Source organism: Falco cherrug, chromosome 10 (genome assembly GCF_023634085.1).
Source record: "Falco cherrug isolate bFalChe1 chromosome 10, bFalChe1.pri, whole genome shotgun sequence".
NCBI classification, from domain to species: Eukaryota; Metazoa; Chordata; class Aves; order Falconiformes; family Falconidae; genus Falco; species Falco cherrug.
The window spans coordinates 30256991-30275119 of record NC_073706.1 but is presented as its reverse complement, the minus strand read 5'-3'; the positions used below and the strand labels follow the sequence as shown (position 1 = coordinate 30275119).

Below are 18129 nucleotides of genomic sequence, written 5' to 3'. Positions count from 1 at the left end.
GTAGTTTTTTATCTGCACTGTACAGACTGGTAAACTGCAACACAGAAAATATGATCATAATGGTGTTTTCTGAGGTCACACAGTGGATCCAACAGAGGAAAGAGGTAACAGACAAGACTCTTTTGTTTGAAAGCTCTTTACCCCCATCTTATTAGACTAGCAATTCTTACTTCAAACTCCTAGGTTTTTTTCTTTACTTGACTGGTATTTAGAAAGTATTTCCTTTGAAGTAGCTACCTACATACACATACGTACCAAGTGATCAAGGCATAAACACTCATCCCCATCAGAAAGGTAAGTCTCGATTTTGCAAAACAACCTCATCTGTTGCAGATGCATATTTACACCTGCAGTTACGACGGCTGTGGGCATAACCGATGACACGCGTTGTAACTACCTCTTTGGCATGAACAGTTATGTAGTTAAATATGCAGCTTGCAGTGAATTGCACCCAAAAAATCAGAGGCTGATTTTAGTTTTTTTTAAAAGATCTAGGCCTTGCAGAGTGCCAGATAATTGTATACCACATAAAAGAGAAGGGGGAGTTTATTTCCTGACAGTTTTTAAGAAAATAGGACCATTTAAGTTAATTATCTGTGCTGGCTCATTTGAACACCTGTTGGGTTTAATTCACTAGCACCTGGTGCCAACTGCGGGTGAAAGGAGGGGAGGTGTACTAACTGACAGACTATGTTGTTCCCGTTTCTTTTGTTTCCATTTCAACTTTTTTTCTGCTCAGTTTTAAGGAAGCAAACTCTAGCAGGGTTCAAGGCAAAAATGCAGAGATACCCAACTTCTTATGGAAATGCAATAAAGTATTTTGTCCATGAACACATCTAACATACAGAATTTCAAGCCTGATGAGCACCTTTATTCTGTTAATCTCAACGGCACATACAGCACTTTAAAACCACAAGGCTGAAGGGATCATTTTCAAGAGCTGTTCGAAGCCTTAGTCTGGAGTATTTTAGATTTAGATTTTAGGAGACAAAACCTCAGTACTGAGGGGAAAAAAAGATTTCAGTTAACAGCAGTAAACTGAGAGCAGGAAACAGTTCTGTTAAATTCTTGATTCATTATCAGACATTCAGAATCCAATAAGCATTCCACTGAAACAATTAAAACATTTAAAACGTTATACAGTAAACAGAAGAACCTTCAAACTAGGTATGATACAAAGTAAAATAGAAGAACAGGATGTCTGGAAATACTAAAAATGCTTCTGATACCATGGGGACAGTTGACAGAGCCAGAGAAAAGCACTGATACATAAAGGTCTTAAGAGTTTAAATCCGAAACCAATTGTAACTACATAAAGCAAAAAGGAGCAACTGTCTTGCCTGGTTTCTTGATTTTTCTATACAGAAGAAAGCTAGAAACAACGCTTTTGATTTAGATCAGAGAAACCTTGAGTGCCACCATCAATTAAAAAAGGAGACTGATCCACAGAAATGGAAAATCTAAACATGAGGTAACTAAGATGGGTAACTAAACATGAGGTAACTAAATTTACACAGACAGTGACAAACCCACAAGTAATTAGGCAACATAAACAAAAGGGAACTTGTGTATTAGAAACATATCACAGAGTGCAACTGCTACTTATTCTCCTGAGCTATGACAGCAGAATGCGTTCTTTTGCTGGTAGCAAAGATGTTGAAGTGGTTTCAGGTTCCGTATTTGGTGCAGAGTGAAGGCATATGTGTATTAAATGCACTTGTGTAGTATGTATCTTGGCCCTTATCATTCCTGTCAAATGCCTGCTCTGCAGAATCACAGAAAGTGACCCTCTCGCGAGCAATCCAACCCAAATGTCATCGCTTCAGTCAAGGGAAGAAAAAGCAATGCCGTGCTGTCCCCCAGCGCAAGCCTTTGCCTCTAGGCAAGTTTACGCTGTGCATCAAGCCCAGGTCTCCTGCATCTTCAGCAAGCAGTCCGATCGCTAGGCCACCACACAAAAGGTTTTATCTCTGCCAGTTACTAAGAGCAAGCCATGATTTTTACTGCTTTCTGTCAGGAAGCTGTCTGGTTTGGCTGTAACTCAGCTCAGACCTCCCTCCCTTGGCAGTGCTGGGCACTTTGAGGTGCACAAAAAGATGCAACTCCAGATAGCTGAGAAAATTTAAGATGGGAGAGTGAGAGGCCGCTTTGTTAAAGCAAGAGCTCTAAGCAGATTTCTCAGAATCATTATGCAGCTTAGGCATCTCAGTCCTTCATTGCATCTAGTTTTTCAGGTCCTCAGATAACTTTGGAAACATACTTAAATAATTTGCATAACAGGAACGCACCTACGTGCTGTTTGCTGTAAGTCAGGCATGAGAGGATTTGGGCTTTAGGCATTTTGTTTGCTTCTAAAAGTCAATCTGCTCCCAAAAGGAACAAGAAAGCTCACTCAGTGATCATATACATTTTATATTTAGGGCCTTGATTTACTCTTCAGTCAAGCACTCGCATAACTGTAAATTTCATCAAAAATCACAGCAATAACAGAGGATTCTAAACCAGAGCTCACCTTCAATGTGCTCAAAAGCTCTTCCAAGAAAAACTAAAATCAGTAGTGGAGAAGAAAGGAGAAAAAGACCAAACCCACTACCTGGAAGGAAACACCACCTTCCATTAAATCAGATCTAAGAAAATATCAAATTCTTCTAGTGGGAAGTGAAGAAAATGAGGTAGAGTATTCTTACAGTGAAACTGTATCACAATCTATACAATACATTATGAGGTTTAAAAAAATGGAATACAGCATACCTTAAAAATCATGCTTAAGGTAACTGGAAATTACAATATCAAACCAAAATATGTGTATCCATAAAACTATTTATTGCAAAATTCGATTTGCCCTGTATTTTTTGAATATTTTACTCAGTATATAAGTAATATACTCCTGCAGAATATTCAGAAACAACACATAGTGGTAATACAATCTTTGCATTTCTTAGAAACTTAAAAGTATTCTGCGATTCTGTCATGTGTTTTTCTCTAACTTTTTAGCAGATGTAAAAATTTAAGTGCGTCTGGGAAAATTTTAACTGGTATAAAGATCAGAATAATCAAAACTAGTAACAGAACTGCATTAATTAATATTTCTGGTAAATAATTAATCAGCAACCCTTTGCATAGCCCCCGGCCAAAACTATATATGGTCTCAAACTGACAAAACACAAACCTCCAGAGGTATACATCAACTTGAATTGAGCTTGAGGTCATTTGTTTAGCTATAAGTACCTGGTAACTTTTAAATTAAAATTTTTATTGTTAAAGTATTGTCTGGAATATAAAACTGCTGCACCTATCTTTGAAATGCCAGTTTTAATCATACAGAATGACTTGTGACTTCATAAATTTTTGGTACAGATGGTAGGGATTTCCTGGTGGGAGACTGTGGTGCCAAATGCATTTACTCCTATGCAGAAGCTCATGTGTCACACGGCACCAAGGGGTTAATTTTTTTACACGCAGAATTCTCTACATGATAATGCACTTTCATGTTTCCCATCTGGCTATTGTAAAATCACAAAGGCTGTGAAGGCACAAACATGAAGTAGAAACTGGTGTCCTGATTTTCAGCGGTGCCGAGTACCTGCAAGTCCCACTGAAGTAAGGCGGGAGCCACAGGTGCTCAGCGGTTCTGAAAACCAGGCCCTACCAGGACAGCTTAAAGAACAGTTGTTCAAGAACTCTGCAGAGTGTCACTTAGCACTTTAGGTCCCCGTTCCTTCTCTTTATACTCCTGTAAAAACCTAAAGCTCTAACTGGAAATGGAAAAACATTTAAGCACTGCTTTGAACACTGCGATACGTAATACGTGTGAAACCCACAAGCAGCACTGGAGAATGCAAATAAGAATCCAACAAAACATTCCGGTGGAAGGCAGAAGGTACAGAACAAGGGAGACTCTCCTTCCTGGTCTCCCCACTGAAGCTGAGGAATTCTTTGCCACAAGTCGATTTTTAGGAGTTTCAAAATATTTGGACAAATCAGAGGGAAAAAGTCAATGGAGCTTTGTCACCACCGCTTTCTTCAGGTTCAGAGCAACAAGCGACTGAAGGCTGCTCTAATATTTCAGTACTGTTTTCACTACTGGCCGCTGATGGCGATGTGAGAAAGACCTTTGACATTACCTTGTATGACCATTCTGGTATTCTTAGCTCCTTATAAAAAATAATCATTTGTCAATGAAATAAAAACCGCTATTAAATAAATAAATAATTTGGAAGTGTCACTACTGAACAAAGATGAGGGTGTATTTAGTAGTAAAATTACTAAACAGGTCCATCAGTATTCAAGAAAACGGGCAGATTAGTTAATGTTTTTTCAAGAAATTCAGCAGAAGCACATGAGGACACTGGGCACCACACAGGTGCTGTGTGAGCCCCTGGGGCAAGTTCAACCAAATACCTTCTGCAAGTGCAGCAGCTGCACGAGGTAACACACAGCGGATTCAAAACATCTCGTGCTGGAGCTACTGCTGAAAGGCAGATGGCTGCCAGTCTCCGTTACAACTGGAGACACGGCAACCCACGCCTTAAAATAGCACTGAAAGTCAGCTCACGCTAACGTAGAGAAATTTAAGGGACCAAAATGCCTCTTAGCAATTCTACCATAACAGAAGGCTGGCTGGCCACGTACGGGAGGGGTTGGAGCACGAAGGCACGACCACTGCCTGAAGCACTGCCTCATCTAGGAAGTTTTACCTTCAGGAGGAAGCTTAAAATTGCTGGAAGTGAATCTGCTGGAGGAACAAGCGCATTTTAGTGTATTTCCAGAGCCCATTTCTGTTGGTATTTATTTCTGACCCAATAACGTCTGCCAAAGCTGTCCGTAACAGCAGGCTTCAGAGCGAGCTCCCCACCATGAGGGAATTCTGTCTGCAGTGCCCACCTCTCAACATTTAGAAACATTCAAACTTGGTCAAAAATTCTAAAATACAGTTCTGCATTGAAACTAACGATTAAAAGTGTTGCACTTACTGTGAAAGTGTAAATGGAAGGCAACTAACATGGGTTGCATTTGTAGATATTTTATAGTCAGGATAACCAGTCTGCTACCTACTTCTTAAATGAAGAAAAGCATTGCAAATTAAAATCTACTGTGCCTGAGTTGTTGTATAGTACAGAGAGAAGAAATGGTTTACTATGAACTATAGCAATGCTTTGTTCCATGCAATTATGTTATCATATGGAATTTAGTCTCAAACTTCATTAATATAAATGGTGAAAAGCCATCAAATCACATGGATGGTAGTTTTCCGTATCTTCATTTTCATGAAGCAAGGACAGTGTGGTACTCAAAGTATGGCAGGGCAGAAGTGAATAAAAATTGTCTCATTTTCAGGCCATGGTAGAGTTACACCTTTGCTTGCCATTGTTCTCACACATGCAAGAATGCACTGAAACTTAGGAAAAAAGCTGCTTCTTCATCTCTACTCAATGTAGTAGGAAAGAAGAAAAATACATGCTAGTCCAGAATGTGTCCTTTGTAGATGAAGGTGTGAGGCAAAACCAGTGGTCCATTTTTAATAGTGCGTGCTATTTATCCTCCCACATGCCAGAATATTTTCCAGTGATTCACCGGCATTTCTCTTTCTGCATGGCGTTGAAGCCAGCTTGGAAGAAATCAAGGTTTGTTACCTTTAAGCAGCAGGTGTACCCAGTCTCTCTGCTTTGATTTCAACTACAAAATAGCGTGACTGTTTCATCAGAGCGCTGAAGGCTCAGTGCCTGCGCAGTGGCGTGGTCTCACAGGTTCCCTTTCCAGCACCACAATTCACTTGCCTTCAGGAATGGCCACAAATCTATGACTCAATATTCTGTTTTTAAATTTAAAAAAAATACTTTTATTACAGTAATAGGAATGTTGTGAGAATTAGTTAAACCTGACCGGAACCCATACTTCCATATTATGTCAAAACGTGGGAAATAGGTAAAGTTGGTTTGGGTAAGGAACCTAGTGTAAAGCTTCTCCTAATTAATGGGCTTATCAGAAGCCCATGGGGTACAAGCAAAACATGTTGATGGATTTGGGAGCTTTGGATAAGGCCCCTACAAGTGTCCCGTTGCTTATGTTGTGGGGTTTTTTAATTTTCCACTCTGCTGGGTCCCACTGATGTGATACAGCATCTTTAGGTACCAAGTCAGTAAGAGTTAGAACAGCAGGTGAAGAAATGATACCTCCTCAAAACTCACCGTTATCCACTGGTTATCACGTAATTCTTTAGCTGTGATTTGGCGAGCAGGATCAACTTTCAGAAGTAGTTTCAACACTTGTTTTGGTAGGAAAAAAACCCCACAACTTGATACATCTCATTTCCACTAACTTCTCAACCCATTTTCAACTGAGTGCTTTAATTCAGCAGAGAATATCTCACTCACAATGCTATGAAATCAGCTCATGATATCATTTATGTCAATTGATTTTTTAACATCGGTTTTTCTTTTCAGAAAATGCATACTACTAAAAAGCAAAAAAAAAAGAAAACGATTACTGCATTTGTGGAATTCATTGCAATATGTTCAGCATCTATCTTTTGAGCACACCGCATACTTACCAGCCTCACTAACCATTTCCCAGACCAGATTTTTAAAGCACAGGTCACCCTTTCTTATTAGTTCAAAAATCATTTCTTCTAAGCTTGCTATAAAAGGTGTAAGAAAATTAGCATCAGTGAAAAAGTACCTACTATTTTTCACTGGTGAGACAAAAACTATTGTGGTATCACTGTGAAATCAAAAAGTTTGCAAGACTGGGAAAGCTTCAGAAGAACTCTACAAAAGTGAGTCAAGTTCTGAAAAATGCGTGTCTAGGGTTTAAAGGGAAAGATTCTGAGGTTAAAAGGTGATATAATCTTGGTCACTGGGTATCCACATAAGGAAAAGATAGTTGCTATTATACAGATTTTCGAAGGAGCAGCCAAAGGTTTAACGAGATACAACAACTGAAGTAACAGCTAGAAAAAAATAAACTGGATATGTAATATATTTGTATTCTGTAACTCACTCATCCAAATCACTTGGCTGACGGAAAGCTAACCTGCTGCTGCCGTGTGCAGTATTTCCACCACAGAAATTTTGTTTACTGCAAACACTTTACACTTACAATTTCTTTTGATTTCATGTCAAAGTACCTTTGCCATTAAAAAATTCAACAATTCTGTCCTAGCAACTACTACATTTCAGTAATAAGATCCATCATTAATTCACACCCCACTGTTTTTAGACCAGTGAGCTAAAACTCCGCTGAGTTGACAATCATGAGAACTGAAACAGCAGCAACAAGACGAACCAGACTGCTCTCGGTTTAGGCATGTCAGTCCCAATCAGCTGTCTTTCTAAAAGACGGGTCTTGGATCAAATGCAGGTCATTGATTCAGTATAAGAACTACAACATACGTTTTGTTCTGTAGCCCTGTTCATGTAAGAAGTCAGTTTGGTCATACATGGTGGTTGCTTGTGTCCCTGAAGTCAGTTCCAAATTCTTACCATCTATGAAATATGTTCAATTCTCAGTCTTAAGTTGCTACTCTTCAGTAAATTAAAGCAAGTGATTCACAGAAAAATACAGAAGTGTATCATATCCTTTTATGGCTACAAAAGATGTATTTTTCAGGACAAAACCATAAAGCAGAAAGCACTATGACAAAAGAAAACATCATATTTAATTTCACTTTTTACACTTTTTTTTTCACAATTTAATTTAACTTTTTATTCTGTTATCAAGCTGTATCTCCTTCAGCTACATAGTGTGGATGTTGCCTTATTTGGCCTTACCAAAATTTCTATCAGCAGAAACAGGATAATAAAAAAGTAAAGATAAGAAATGTCAGAAAAATTGTAAGACATACCCGTAAGGGCAGATATTAAGAGTACAGAGGTTTGTAAAAATATACCTTGGCCGCATTCTTGCCCTGTATGTATTTCTTGTTCTTTGGAGTGAAATATTTGAGAGAATGTGGGATCTGGATGTCTGTAAATTCAACCTTTCTATGTCACCTGCTTGTATTCTTAATGATGTGGTACCAATAAAAAAGGTTAGATATATGAAACTAAAACAAACGTATCCTAAAAAAAATTGTGTTACTATCAAACCCAGCGTGTAAACTTGCTTTGTATTTGGTTTCTGTGACTATTACTGTTTACCAACAGAAGTATTAACCAGAAACATCAACTGTAAATGTTTATTAGAGAATATACTTCAAAACTAAATATTGATCTGTGTTCTACTAATCACATAACGAATGAAAAACTGTATCATCTGATCTGTGTTTTCAATCAAAACTAATAAAGGCAGATTAAATTTCTGATAGATTTTACATCATATTATTCGTGCACAACTGACGTGCAAAAAATACATAGCAAATACTTCCAGGAAATTAATATACCTATCGGTGGCCATTTAAAACAAAAAAGATACTAACTTCATCAAATAAATTATTTGCGTCAAATTATGGTTCTAATTCTACTCCCAAAACACAGAAGCAGCTACTGAAAATGTAACTGTCACGTTCTAGTGAAGGATGCCTGCCACTTTATATCAAAGTAAAATACTCTGGAGTTTCATTCACGTGGCTTTAATTTTTAATTTTAAGGTAAAACATAAAATTAATATTTTAGTGCATTTTCCCCAAAACTTTTAATCTCAAAATGTCTTCAACAAAAATTGTTTTCTTCTGTCCTCTGATTCTCCTTTGCAATGTCCCTGAGGAATTAAATCTACACGGAACTCGATTTGAAGAACAGAAAATGGGAAGAATGTATTCATTTTGGGACACAACACTGCGTAAGCATTGGCTGGTGACAATCGAGTTAAGTAGGTGAAATGTATCAAATGGAACCTTGAAAATCTGCAAAGAAATGTTCTGTGCCTTTAGAAAGGAGCAAGAAGTACCACATTTTCTTAATAGGTTTCTTACTGCTGCAATGCAGGAAGTAATTTATTAGGCATCCTAGATTTCTTTAGCTGCGTAAAGGTTTTCAAGTACTATTGCAGGGGCCAGAGCCTCTGAGCACACTTGGAAGAACGAGCAAGAAGTGCAGCAGCATGGACTGCACGGGAAACAGCAGCCCCCAGCCCTTTCCTATCAGAGAGCAGCTTATGGGCCATGCTTCGAGTGTGGCAGGCAGCAGGACTCCGGCTAGTCTACTCTTTCAACGTGCTGACATACTTTTGTATTTTAATGGATTTTCTTTTTCTTGGTTACCATTGTGTATGCTTCTATTAGTATATGTTAAAATAGAAATGAAATGGAAAGTGTAAAGTACACCTCAGTTTAAATTACATATAAAAATCCATCATGCTGGCATTGCCCCATTATGCAGAGGCAACCCTGTGCATTAACATTCATGAAAACAGAGTTCATGAGTCACCTCAGGGCTTATGCTCCCCAAATAGGTAGAGGCTGAGCCTGCCGTGGCAATAATACCCTTGGTACCAAGATGGAGCAGGCCATCTGCACTGCAGAGAGCTCTGGCGGCCAGCAAATTACCAGCAAGGCATTAGCTGCAGCCTAGAAGGGTCAAAGTTGTGATGGTAGCGGTAATGGCTGTAACAGAATCTTCAGGCCCATTAGAGGAGCACCAGGAGCACAAGCTATTATTCAGGGCGGGAAGAAAAGTAATTTGCAAAACCAGAATTAAAATCAGAAGATGATCTTACGGCTTTTGTATTACTGTTTTCAAATTAAGCAATAAAAAGGAGTGTGAATTGTATTATATTAATTCATACGCAGTATTTTCATTCTTGTGCAGTCATCACAACAAGGGGTGAATTAATGTTACTTTCTTCTGACACTGTTGTGATTACAAAATGCTAATTTTAAAAAATATTTATATTGCTAATTAAGGAAGAAGGTCAGAAGTTCTAAGCTCCGGCTGCAATCAAAATAGTTCACTGCTCTGAATTTTACAAGTTCTGAGCTGTGAATCGTGCTGATTGCAGGCGCTGCTCTGGATTCTTATTAGCCAGTCAAACCATCCAATTTCTACCAACCATTTTATAATATATTCTATTGTATTACGTTGTGCAAATCCTACTACCATGATGCAAACATTAATATCACGAAGTACAACAATAAAACTCATTCTGTATCAGCATAGAAAGCGCACATGGATTTTAGAAATAAAAAAATATACAGGCAATAAAGCTATGAACACTTCATCTTGCTGACACAAAAAGAAAAGCGAGCTAATTGTATAGAAAAGAAAGTGGGGAATCAAAACAAAGTGAAAAGAAAAACCAAAGAAAATCCAGAAAAGAGGAGGTTATGAAAAATGCGTGCCGGTTTGCATGCCCACGTACAAAGTCTTAAGTTATAAAAGAACTCTGGGGTATGCAACAAAAGTAAAACAATCACAGGACAGAAATAATAACACATGAAATGACAAGTGGTAGTTTTCTAAAACATTGGCATTACAGCATCATCTGGGGGCCACTGAGAGAAGAAAAAGCCTGAAAGTGGGGAAAAAAGCCCTTGCAAATACATTACAAAAGAAGTCCCTGCATACAATGTGACATTTTAGTTGCATCATATGAACAGTAATTATGTTGTTTGCCACAATTTAATTACTGGAGTACCTTTTTTTATTATTTAGCTAGTATAGGCAGGATAACAGTTTTCAGAGAGAAATTATTATTTTGTTACTAAGACGAATGTGATAAATGATAAAAGACTTCAATAAAAATACGCATGTACTCTTACAATTGTAAAATTTCATTTCAACCTCTAATAACAGCAGGCTAATAAACTTTCAGAGGACACAGATAACCTGTAGTGAGAGACCTGGCAGCCCCGGAATGTCTGAGTTACAGAGTTACCACGGGCACAAGCGGAGAAGAAAGGCCCTTGCCTTGATTGCACGGTGTGCGCAATCCATTTGAGGATTTGACCAATAAACTGTAAATCAATAACTTGGTTCTCACACATAGATCCAGCCAACAGATGAAAAAGAGAGGTCTAAACTCTCAGTTTAGTTTTACAGTGTTTCACTGCAATATTCTGTAATATTCTGTTATTTCAGGATTATAAAGTGGTTTATAAATCAAAACCTCGATTTTTAATACTGAACTATATCTTTTACTTTATTTTACTTGGAAATTTGTGATGCTTATATATAAGAAAGTATAAGAGTTTGATCTTTTGTGAAGGTTTAGCACGCATTTTTTTTTATTTTGGTGCAAAATTGTAAGTACTTGTATTATAAATGGGTCTGTACATTTTATATTACTTTTACAAGCTACTTACAGCATGTTTATAATGACACCTATGCTCCAAATGTCACACTGTTGGCTGTAGTCATAGGCACTGATAACTTCAGGGGCTGCCAACCAAGCAGAAAAAATAGGATTAATAATAGAAATAAAAAAACTTTTAAATGCTTAAACACAAAGCATGAAGAATGTGCTGATGTGGTATAATTTATTCCCATATGTAAAGAGGAACCAACAGCAGATGTTTGAATGAATAATGTACAGACCTTAAAAATTCATGCTGATGTGTCCTCACTTTTATCATTTAGCTGTTAAGGGGGTGGTGACATGGTGACATTAGCTGTATGATTAAACTTAGTATTCTTTTTCCCCACAATAAGTTATTAAAGCAGTATTCGCAACACACTGACAAAGTACCACAAGACACCGTATGAACTTTTCTTTTCCTCCCAGATGTAAGTGTAGCACATAAGAACACAGGGGTTTTGCAAAACACAAGAAGCCCTGTTTGCACGTATTAGCTTGGATACATCATGATGGGCAAAATCAATATCAAAATACAGTAAAATAAAAATTTTCAAAAGTATTTATTTATATCCTAGATTAAAACCTCACAAATTTAATCTATTCACTAATGGCTTTCTATTATTTCAGCCACACATCAGAAAGATGCTGCTTTGGAGCCATATTGGTGATATTTTATCTGCTAGATGATGGGAGATGTGGTTGTGAGTTCACAGCAAGATCTATGCTTTTCACTTCCATAATCAGTGGAAGTGCCGTACTTACTTAGCCCCAGTAACGAACAGAAGATAAAACCTTTCACACAGTAGCAGAGGACACTGACAGAGACTGTTTTATTCGGTGTCATCCTACCAAATCAAAAAGCTTGTTTAACTCTCACCTCAGATTTTTGTTTTAGGTAGGTACTGAGCTTCAGATACCTAATTATGTCACTGAACTTAAAATGGTTAACTTCATGGTTTGATAACAACACGACTGGTAACACAAGACTTTAAAGGAGATTCTTATCATTAATATTGCCAAACTGGCCAAAACCTACAGTACTGTCTCATTTTTAATTGATCGTTGTGAGAACATTTTAAAGCAGCAGTAATTCATGCTATTAACATCCTGGGGAAACTTACAAACTTACATCAAATTATATATACTTAGATACATATCCTACACAAAATAAAATTACTGAATTGGGAAATTGCTATTACTTTCATAGTTGAGGGTTTTTTAATTAATAAACCAGTCTGGTTAAATCATGAATTTCCACAAGTCTCACATGCAAGAAGGGAGCATATAAAAGACGGACATAAGACAAAAGGAAAACATAAGCATAGAAGGGCGATATCAGAAAGGAAAACTGAGGAGCAACTAGCAAGGGACGTAACTAAAAATGAAATAATCTATAAGTGTATGAGTAGTAGGAAGACAAGGAATGAAGAGGCTGCTATTTTACTCAACCAAGGATGCAATTGATAGATGATGCTCAGAAGGCGAATGTATTTAATGTCGTCTTACATCAATCTTAACCAAAATGTCAACTGCAAGCAGGGGATAGCACAATCAATATCAATGACAAAGGGGCAAGACCTCAGTTTTTTACAGAGAAGCAAAAGGTTAGCAAGTACTTGGGATGGAAATTTTAAAATCAGCCATAACCTATAAAATTCATTCTAGAGTGCTTCAGAAGCTGACAAGACTTTTCAGAGCTATTAGAGGTTCAAGAACTATTAGTGGAAGGCAGGTAAAATGCTAAAAAACTGAAAAAGGCAATCATGGTATCTATCTGTAAGAGGGTGAAAAAGCTGGTATCAAAGAAATACAGATGTGGCCCATTAATTTTAATTCCCAGGAACATACTGGAAATAATAAGCACCTAGAAGAAAACAAAGAGGTAAGTAACAGCCATTATGCACCTGTCAGGAACAAATCTCCATGCAGCACAGGCTGACAGGCTTTGAGGAGGAGGAACACTAAATATCACATATATCTATTTTAGTAAGGCTTTTGACACTGTTTCACATAACTTTTTTCATAATACTGTCTACACTAAAATATCACAGGAACAATGCACACATGCTTATAAAAAACGCTTCTCGGAAAGCAGTTATGACGTGTTCACTGCCCAGGTGGAAGGCCGCACCAGGGAACATTTCGGAGGTGCCTGTCCTAGGCACGATGCCGTTGTGCTTGATGACCTGGATGATCCAAGAGAGAGCACAGTAAATCTGAAGACGACATCAAGCCAGGGATGACTGTAAGTACGTGGAAAGCCAAGCTCAGAATGCAAACACGAGGACAAGAGCTGGTCAGGCACCAGCTCAAGGACTGTTGCGACGAGATGGACATGAGTTAACAGTTCCACTGTTAGCAGACAATGCTGCTGTGAGGCAGAACTGGGGTAAAACTGCCACCCCACTACAAAACCTCCTGCGCACACCTGCCCTTGCTGGGGTGGCCAAGAAATTGAAATGCAGTCTGGGGTAGAAGCCGTTTAAATATGCCATGTGAAGAACAGGCCAACGGCCTGATTCCCAGCCCTCACCTCTTGTTCTTCCATGAGGATTGCAGAGTCCTTCAAAAACTACAAAAAGACGGTCATCACCTGTGTTTGAGAGGCAAGCCTAAGGTCTGCAGTACGTACAAAACAGTCCTTCCATGCTGCCCAGTACTGGTGAGGCTCCAGCTAGACACTGCCCAGTTTTGGACGCTCCCATTTTGAGATAACGGGTACCAAATGGAGCATGGCGGGTCAATCACAAGGACTGGAAATGCAGGACGGGACTGAGGAAATTAATTCTATTTAGTCTAAAGAGCAAGAGACCAAGGGAGAAATGTGATCTCAGATTGCTGAAAATAGGAAGGTGGCTACCTGTTCTTTATACCCATGATGGACAGGGTGAGAAATAACAGTCTGAAAACATGAAGTGTAGTTCCACCCTTTTCCTTAGCCCCGCATCCAGGCTCCCACCACCTCCCTTAGGTCAGCTCTAGTAATTGTGTAGCTGCAGGTGAATTAACTGAAAATTTGTAGTGAAAAAAGTGATTAGATCACGGCCTGTAAGTATAACTTTAAGCTGATTGTCAAACTGAAGATGCTGGGCAGACAGGAGGAAGTATTTCTAGGAGGATAACGAAGCATCAGAATAGAGTGCCTGGGAAGATTATGGAGTGTCCATTACTGGAGGTCTTTAAATACACTTTACACAAATATTCAACAGAAATTATTTTAGTATAGCTGCTTCTTTCTTTGGACAGAGAAATAAATCAAATGACTCAAGGTCCCTTCCAGTGATGAGACTCTATGTTTCTGTCATGATTAGTAAATTGGAAAGTAATTTCATCCCATGCAACTCCCTCACTCGAAGAAGTATTTAATACTATTAGTATTTCATCAATCAAAATGTCTGAGGCACTAATTATCTTCCTCCAAAAAGGATTTCTTTTTGCTTCGGTTTGTTACAAGCAAGCTGTGAAATGCATTGCTGGTATATACCACTGAGGAGAAGAACTTCATAGATTTTAAAAACGAACACTGTATTGGATAATGAAGTATATTATAGCACGCAGTATAAACCTGAGTAGGAATCTGAGTCTGGATTTCTGCCGTAACTCTCTTGGCACATCCTGCCCCAAACCAGAAAATCATGGAGATTCAGGAAAGCTATTTCTCACAGCCAAAAACAGGAGGGCGTGAACCTTAGCCTCATGTTTAACGTCAGCAGCCTCAAGCCCGAAAACTCTGAAGCAGATAAATGTTGTCTTAGCCGTTTAAGTTTCCCACCATGTGACAGACATCCCCTTTCCTGCAGCCGCTTTTATTGCTGCTAGCTGTACCAGCTCCAGGGTTTGCGTCCTTGTTTTCTGCTGCTTCTATTAAAGTTATTCAGGAGTTACTCTCTTCTAAACCGAAAAGAACAGGGAAAATGGGGAAATACGTGTTCTCGTTCACAGGATGGAGGCCAAGAGAAATGCTCGCACCTTGAAGGAGAGATGGTAGAGTGTGATAGTTGCTGTTGCAAATGCATATGTAAAGCAAGGCCATGAAGCAAGGGTAGCTGGCCACGATGGTTTCTGCAGATGGAAGTGGACTACAAGGATAGAAAACCTGTTGAGAAACTAGAGATTCATATCAGTGTCCTACCGAGCTTTAGCATTTGCGGGAAGAAAGGTAAAACTGCCTCAAAATGAAGGATATAAAGAAAACCAAAACTATGCTTCTTAAAATGGGTATAATATGATGTAAAAATACACAGGGGGTCCAAGAAACACAGCAGAGTTCTGCAACCTGGATTTGTCCCACCATAAATTACTGAGTTGTCCACCCACTTCAGTATCTGAAACACTTCTCAACATAGTTTTCTACCCAAGATAGTACTTTCATTATCCAATAATTCAGTTCTACAATGTTATCTTAGAAGATGCGTACATTTTCTAATGATGCCTACTACTAAATCAGCAAATCAGCAATGGATATTTAGCATATGATTTATTAAGCATCAAAGACTCTTTTCAAGGGTAAAAAAGAAGATGTAAACATATGGCACATTGTGTTTAGATAGTAAATATTTATTAATAAATCAAAAGAATCCTATAATATATTTGTATTTCAATCAAGACACAGGCTAAATAGGTGGGTTTTTTCTAAATTATTAACAGATTTGCATTAAATTGACAATATTCTCAATATAAAAATTAATCACATCTCATAGCAACTGCTGGCTTCCTGTAACTAATGGCTTGGGAATATGCTAATGTAGATCTAGATGGTATAACAAGGTATGGTTACTTTAAGGATTTTTTTTTTTTAATTGACCTAGAAATATACTTATTAAAAGAAAAGTGCCTTTTTCAGCAGCGGCACTTAGCTTCCAAAATTATTTTTTTCCCTAATAACACCATTTAGTAGCTCATTTCAAAAGCTGCTAATAGGTATCAAAGGCAAGTCTCCCAGTAATACCTGGATGTTAGAACTACTTCATGAAGTAGAACAGCTTCAGTTGTCGTCTTACCTTTATGTTTAATTTCATTTCATTTGCTTCATTGATGTCACTGCTTTTAACTAAAATGTTTTCCAGTTTTAGAGCTCTGTGAACAGATTCTGCCAAGAGAAATAAAATCCTATCAGCTGCAGTCAAGATATTCTGACAGAAATGTTTTAAACTCTTTCGATTGAGTAATTTCTTTGAGCAGTTCCAGTGCGTTTCACTCTGAACTAGTGGAAGCCTAACCAAAAGCATCTTTCCCATTTCATCTAGGGAGTCATAGAAATATTTCAGATTTCCAAATCTCATTCCTCCCCACAATCCTGTAGTAAAGGAAAAAGTTCATATTGGTTCAGGTTTTTATATCAGTAGATCACCTGGCATCATCTCACAAAAAAAGTAGGGTTTATATTGTATGATTACCAAATTTGTACATATTTTCGTACTTGCAGTTCACTTTCACATCCAAAACTCACAGGTTTTGCCCTTTCAATGAGTACACAGAAGAAGCAAGGCTCTAAATAAGGCACCATTCCACAATTCAGCTATCTCTACGGGAAAAAATGTAAACGGAGGATTCCTAGCAGTATGCTGTAACAGAGTTTAATCTTTCTGTGTAAAAAAACTCCAGAATTATTCACAATCCTACACTATCTACCAAGTCTAAATTTTTGACTGGCTAGGTTAACCCTGTTGTGGACTGTGCAGAATTGTAATGCTTCTGTGTGGCGGATGAAAACGCTGATATTTACTGAATCCTAAATGCAACACATATTGTTAAGTATCAGAAACAATCTGCTTCTGTTTTTTTACCTCTTGTAACAGACTAGTAATGTGTACTTAACAACAAAGCTAAGATAATGTTTAATGCAAAGCAGTTGCAAGTTAGGAAATAATAATACATGTAATTGTAGCTGGTATAGAAAGAGAAATAAAAAGAAAAATGGTAGCAGTTATTGCATCTGTAAGTAAGATAAAGTTATAAAAAAGCATTAATGTAGTATATTTTACTTTTTCTTTACTGGACTATTTTTATCCTATGAAATAAATGATAGTTAACAATACCAATCAGTAACTGTTGTTAAATGTATGAATGCTCAAAATCAATGAACATATGGGAGAGAAAAAGGAACTTAATTACCATTTCTGTGAAGATACGCTGTTGCTGAAGCAAGACTAAGTGATATGCCTTCACTAATTTTCTGTAAAATGCTTTGACTACATATAATTTTTTTAAGCTCTCCATCCTCACACAGCTCCATTACAAGATGCATCAGCTAATATTAATGAAGAGAGAATGTAATGATTTTGTTATTTCTGGGTTTAGTTTCTTTTAATGTAAAAACAATATATATAATTAATAGCAGTGCTCCAGCTGCCATGACCTAGAACCCTAATGCACTTAGTATGTCATGAACAGAAGGCAAAAGACAATTGACCTGCCATAAATATTACCCATGGTTACTACAGCAAAACTCTCAAGTTCTCAAAACATATACATTTAAAAAAAATGTATAACAATGTTGTGATTTCAAAACAAGGACTGAGTGTAGATTTAACTTAAAGCCTCTTCCATTCAATGCATTAATCAATGGTTTTTACAGAAAGTACCAACATCTGAAAAAATATAAACCGCAACTTTTCTGCAACTAGGAATGAAAGCTATAATACATTACTCAAATGAGACTTCTGACCAATTCAATATTCCAAGACAAAAACCTGTGCTTAAAGCTAACAGCAAATATTATTTTACATGTTACTGCAATATTTATAGTATAGTGATGTCATTGAAGAGTCCTGAGATCTTTTCTGTTCAGCTCAGTAATAACACCTTTCCAACAAGTAATACAGTAAGTTAAAGACAGAATAGTAGTAATTTAACCTCAAAAATAAGATTTCCATCATTTTTGCCATTGTGACAATT

At 37.6% G+C, this 18129-nt stretch overlaps 1 protein-coding gene across 1 annotated transcript in view; it reads right to left on the bottom strand.

Moving 5' to 3' along the window:
• The window catches only part of STK33 (serine/threonine kinase 33), a 30359-nt gene extending 12880 nt beyond the window's left edge, over window positions 1–17479 (bottom strand). Inside the window, 11 exon segments of the mRNA XM_027810395.2 lie at window positions 352–393; window positions 4800–4884; window positions 6154–6268; window positions 6545–6649; window positions 7496–7509; window positions 11240–11315; window positions 11674–11709; window positions 13081–13096; window positions 15159–15311; window positions 16233–16321; window positions 17347–17479. Coding sequence (XP_027666196.2) covers window positions 352–393; window positions 4800–4884; window positions 6154–6268; window positions 6545–6649; window positions 7496–7509; window positions 11240–11315; window positions 11674–11709; window positions 13081–13096; window positions 15159–15311; window positions 16233–16321; window positions 17347–17479 — 864 coding nt within the window.
• Window positions 17480–18129: the final 650 nt, after the last annotated feature.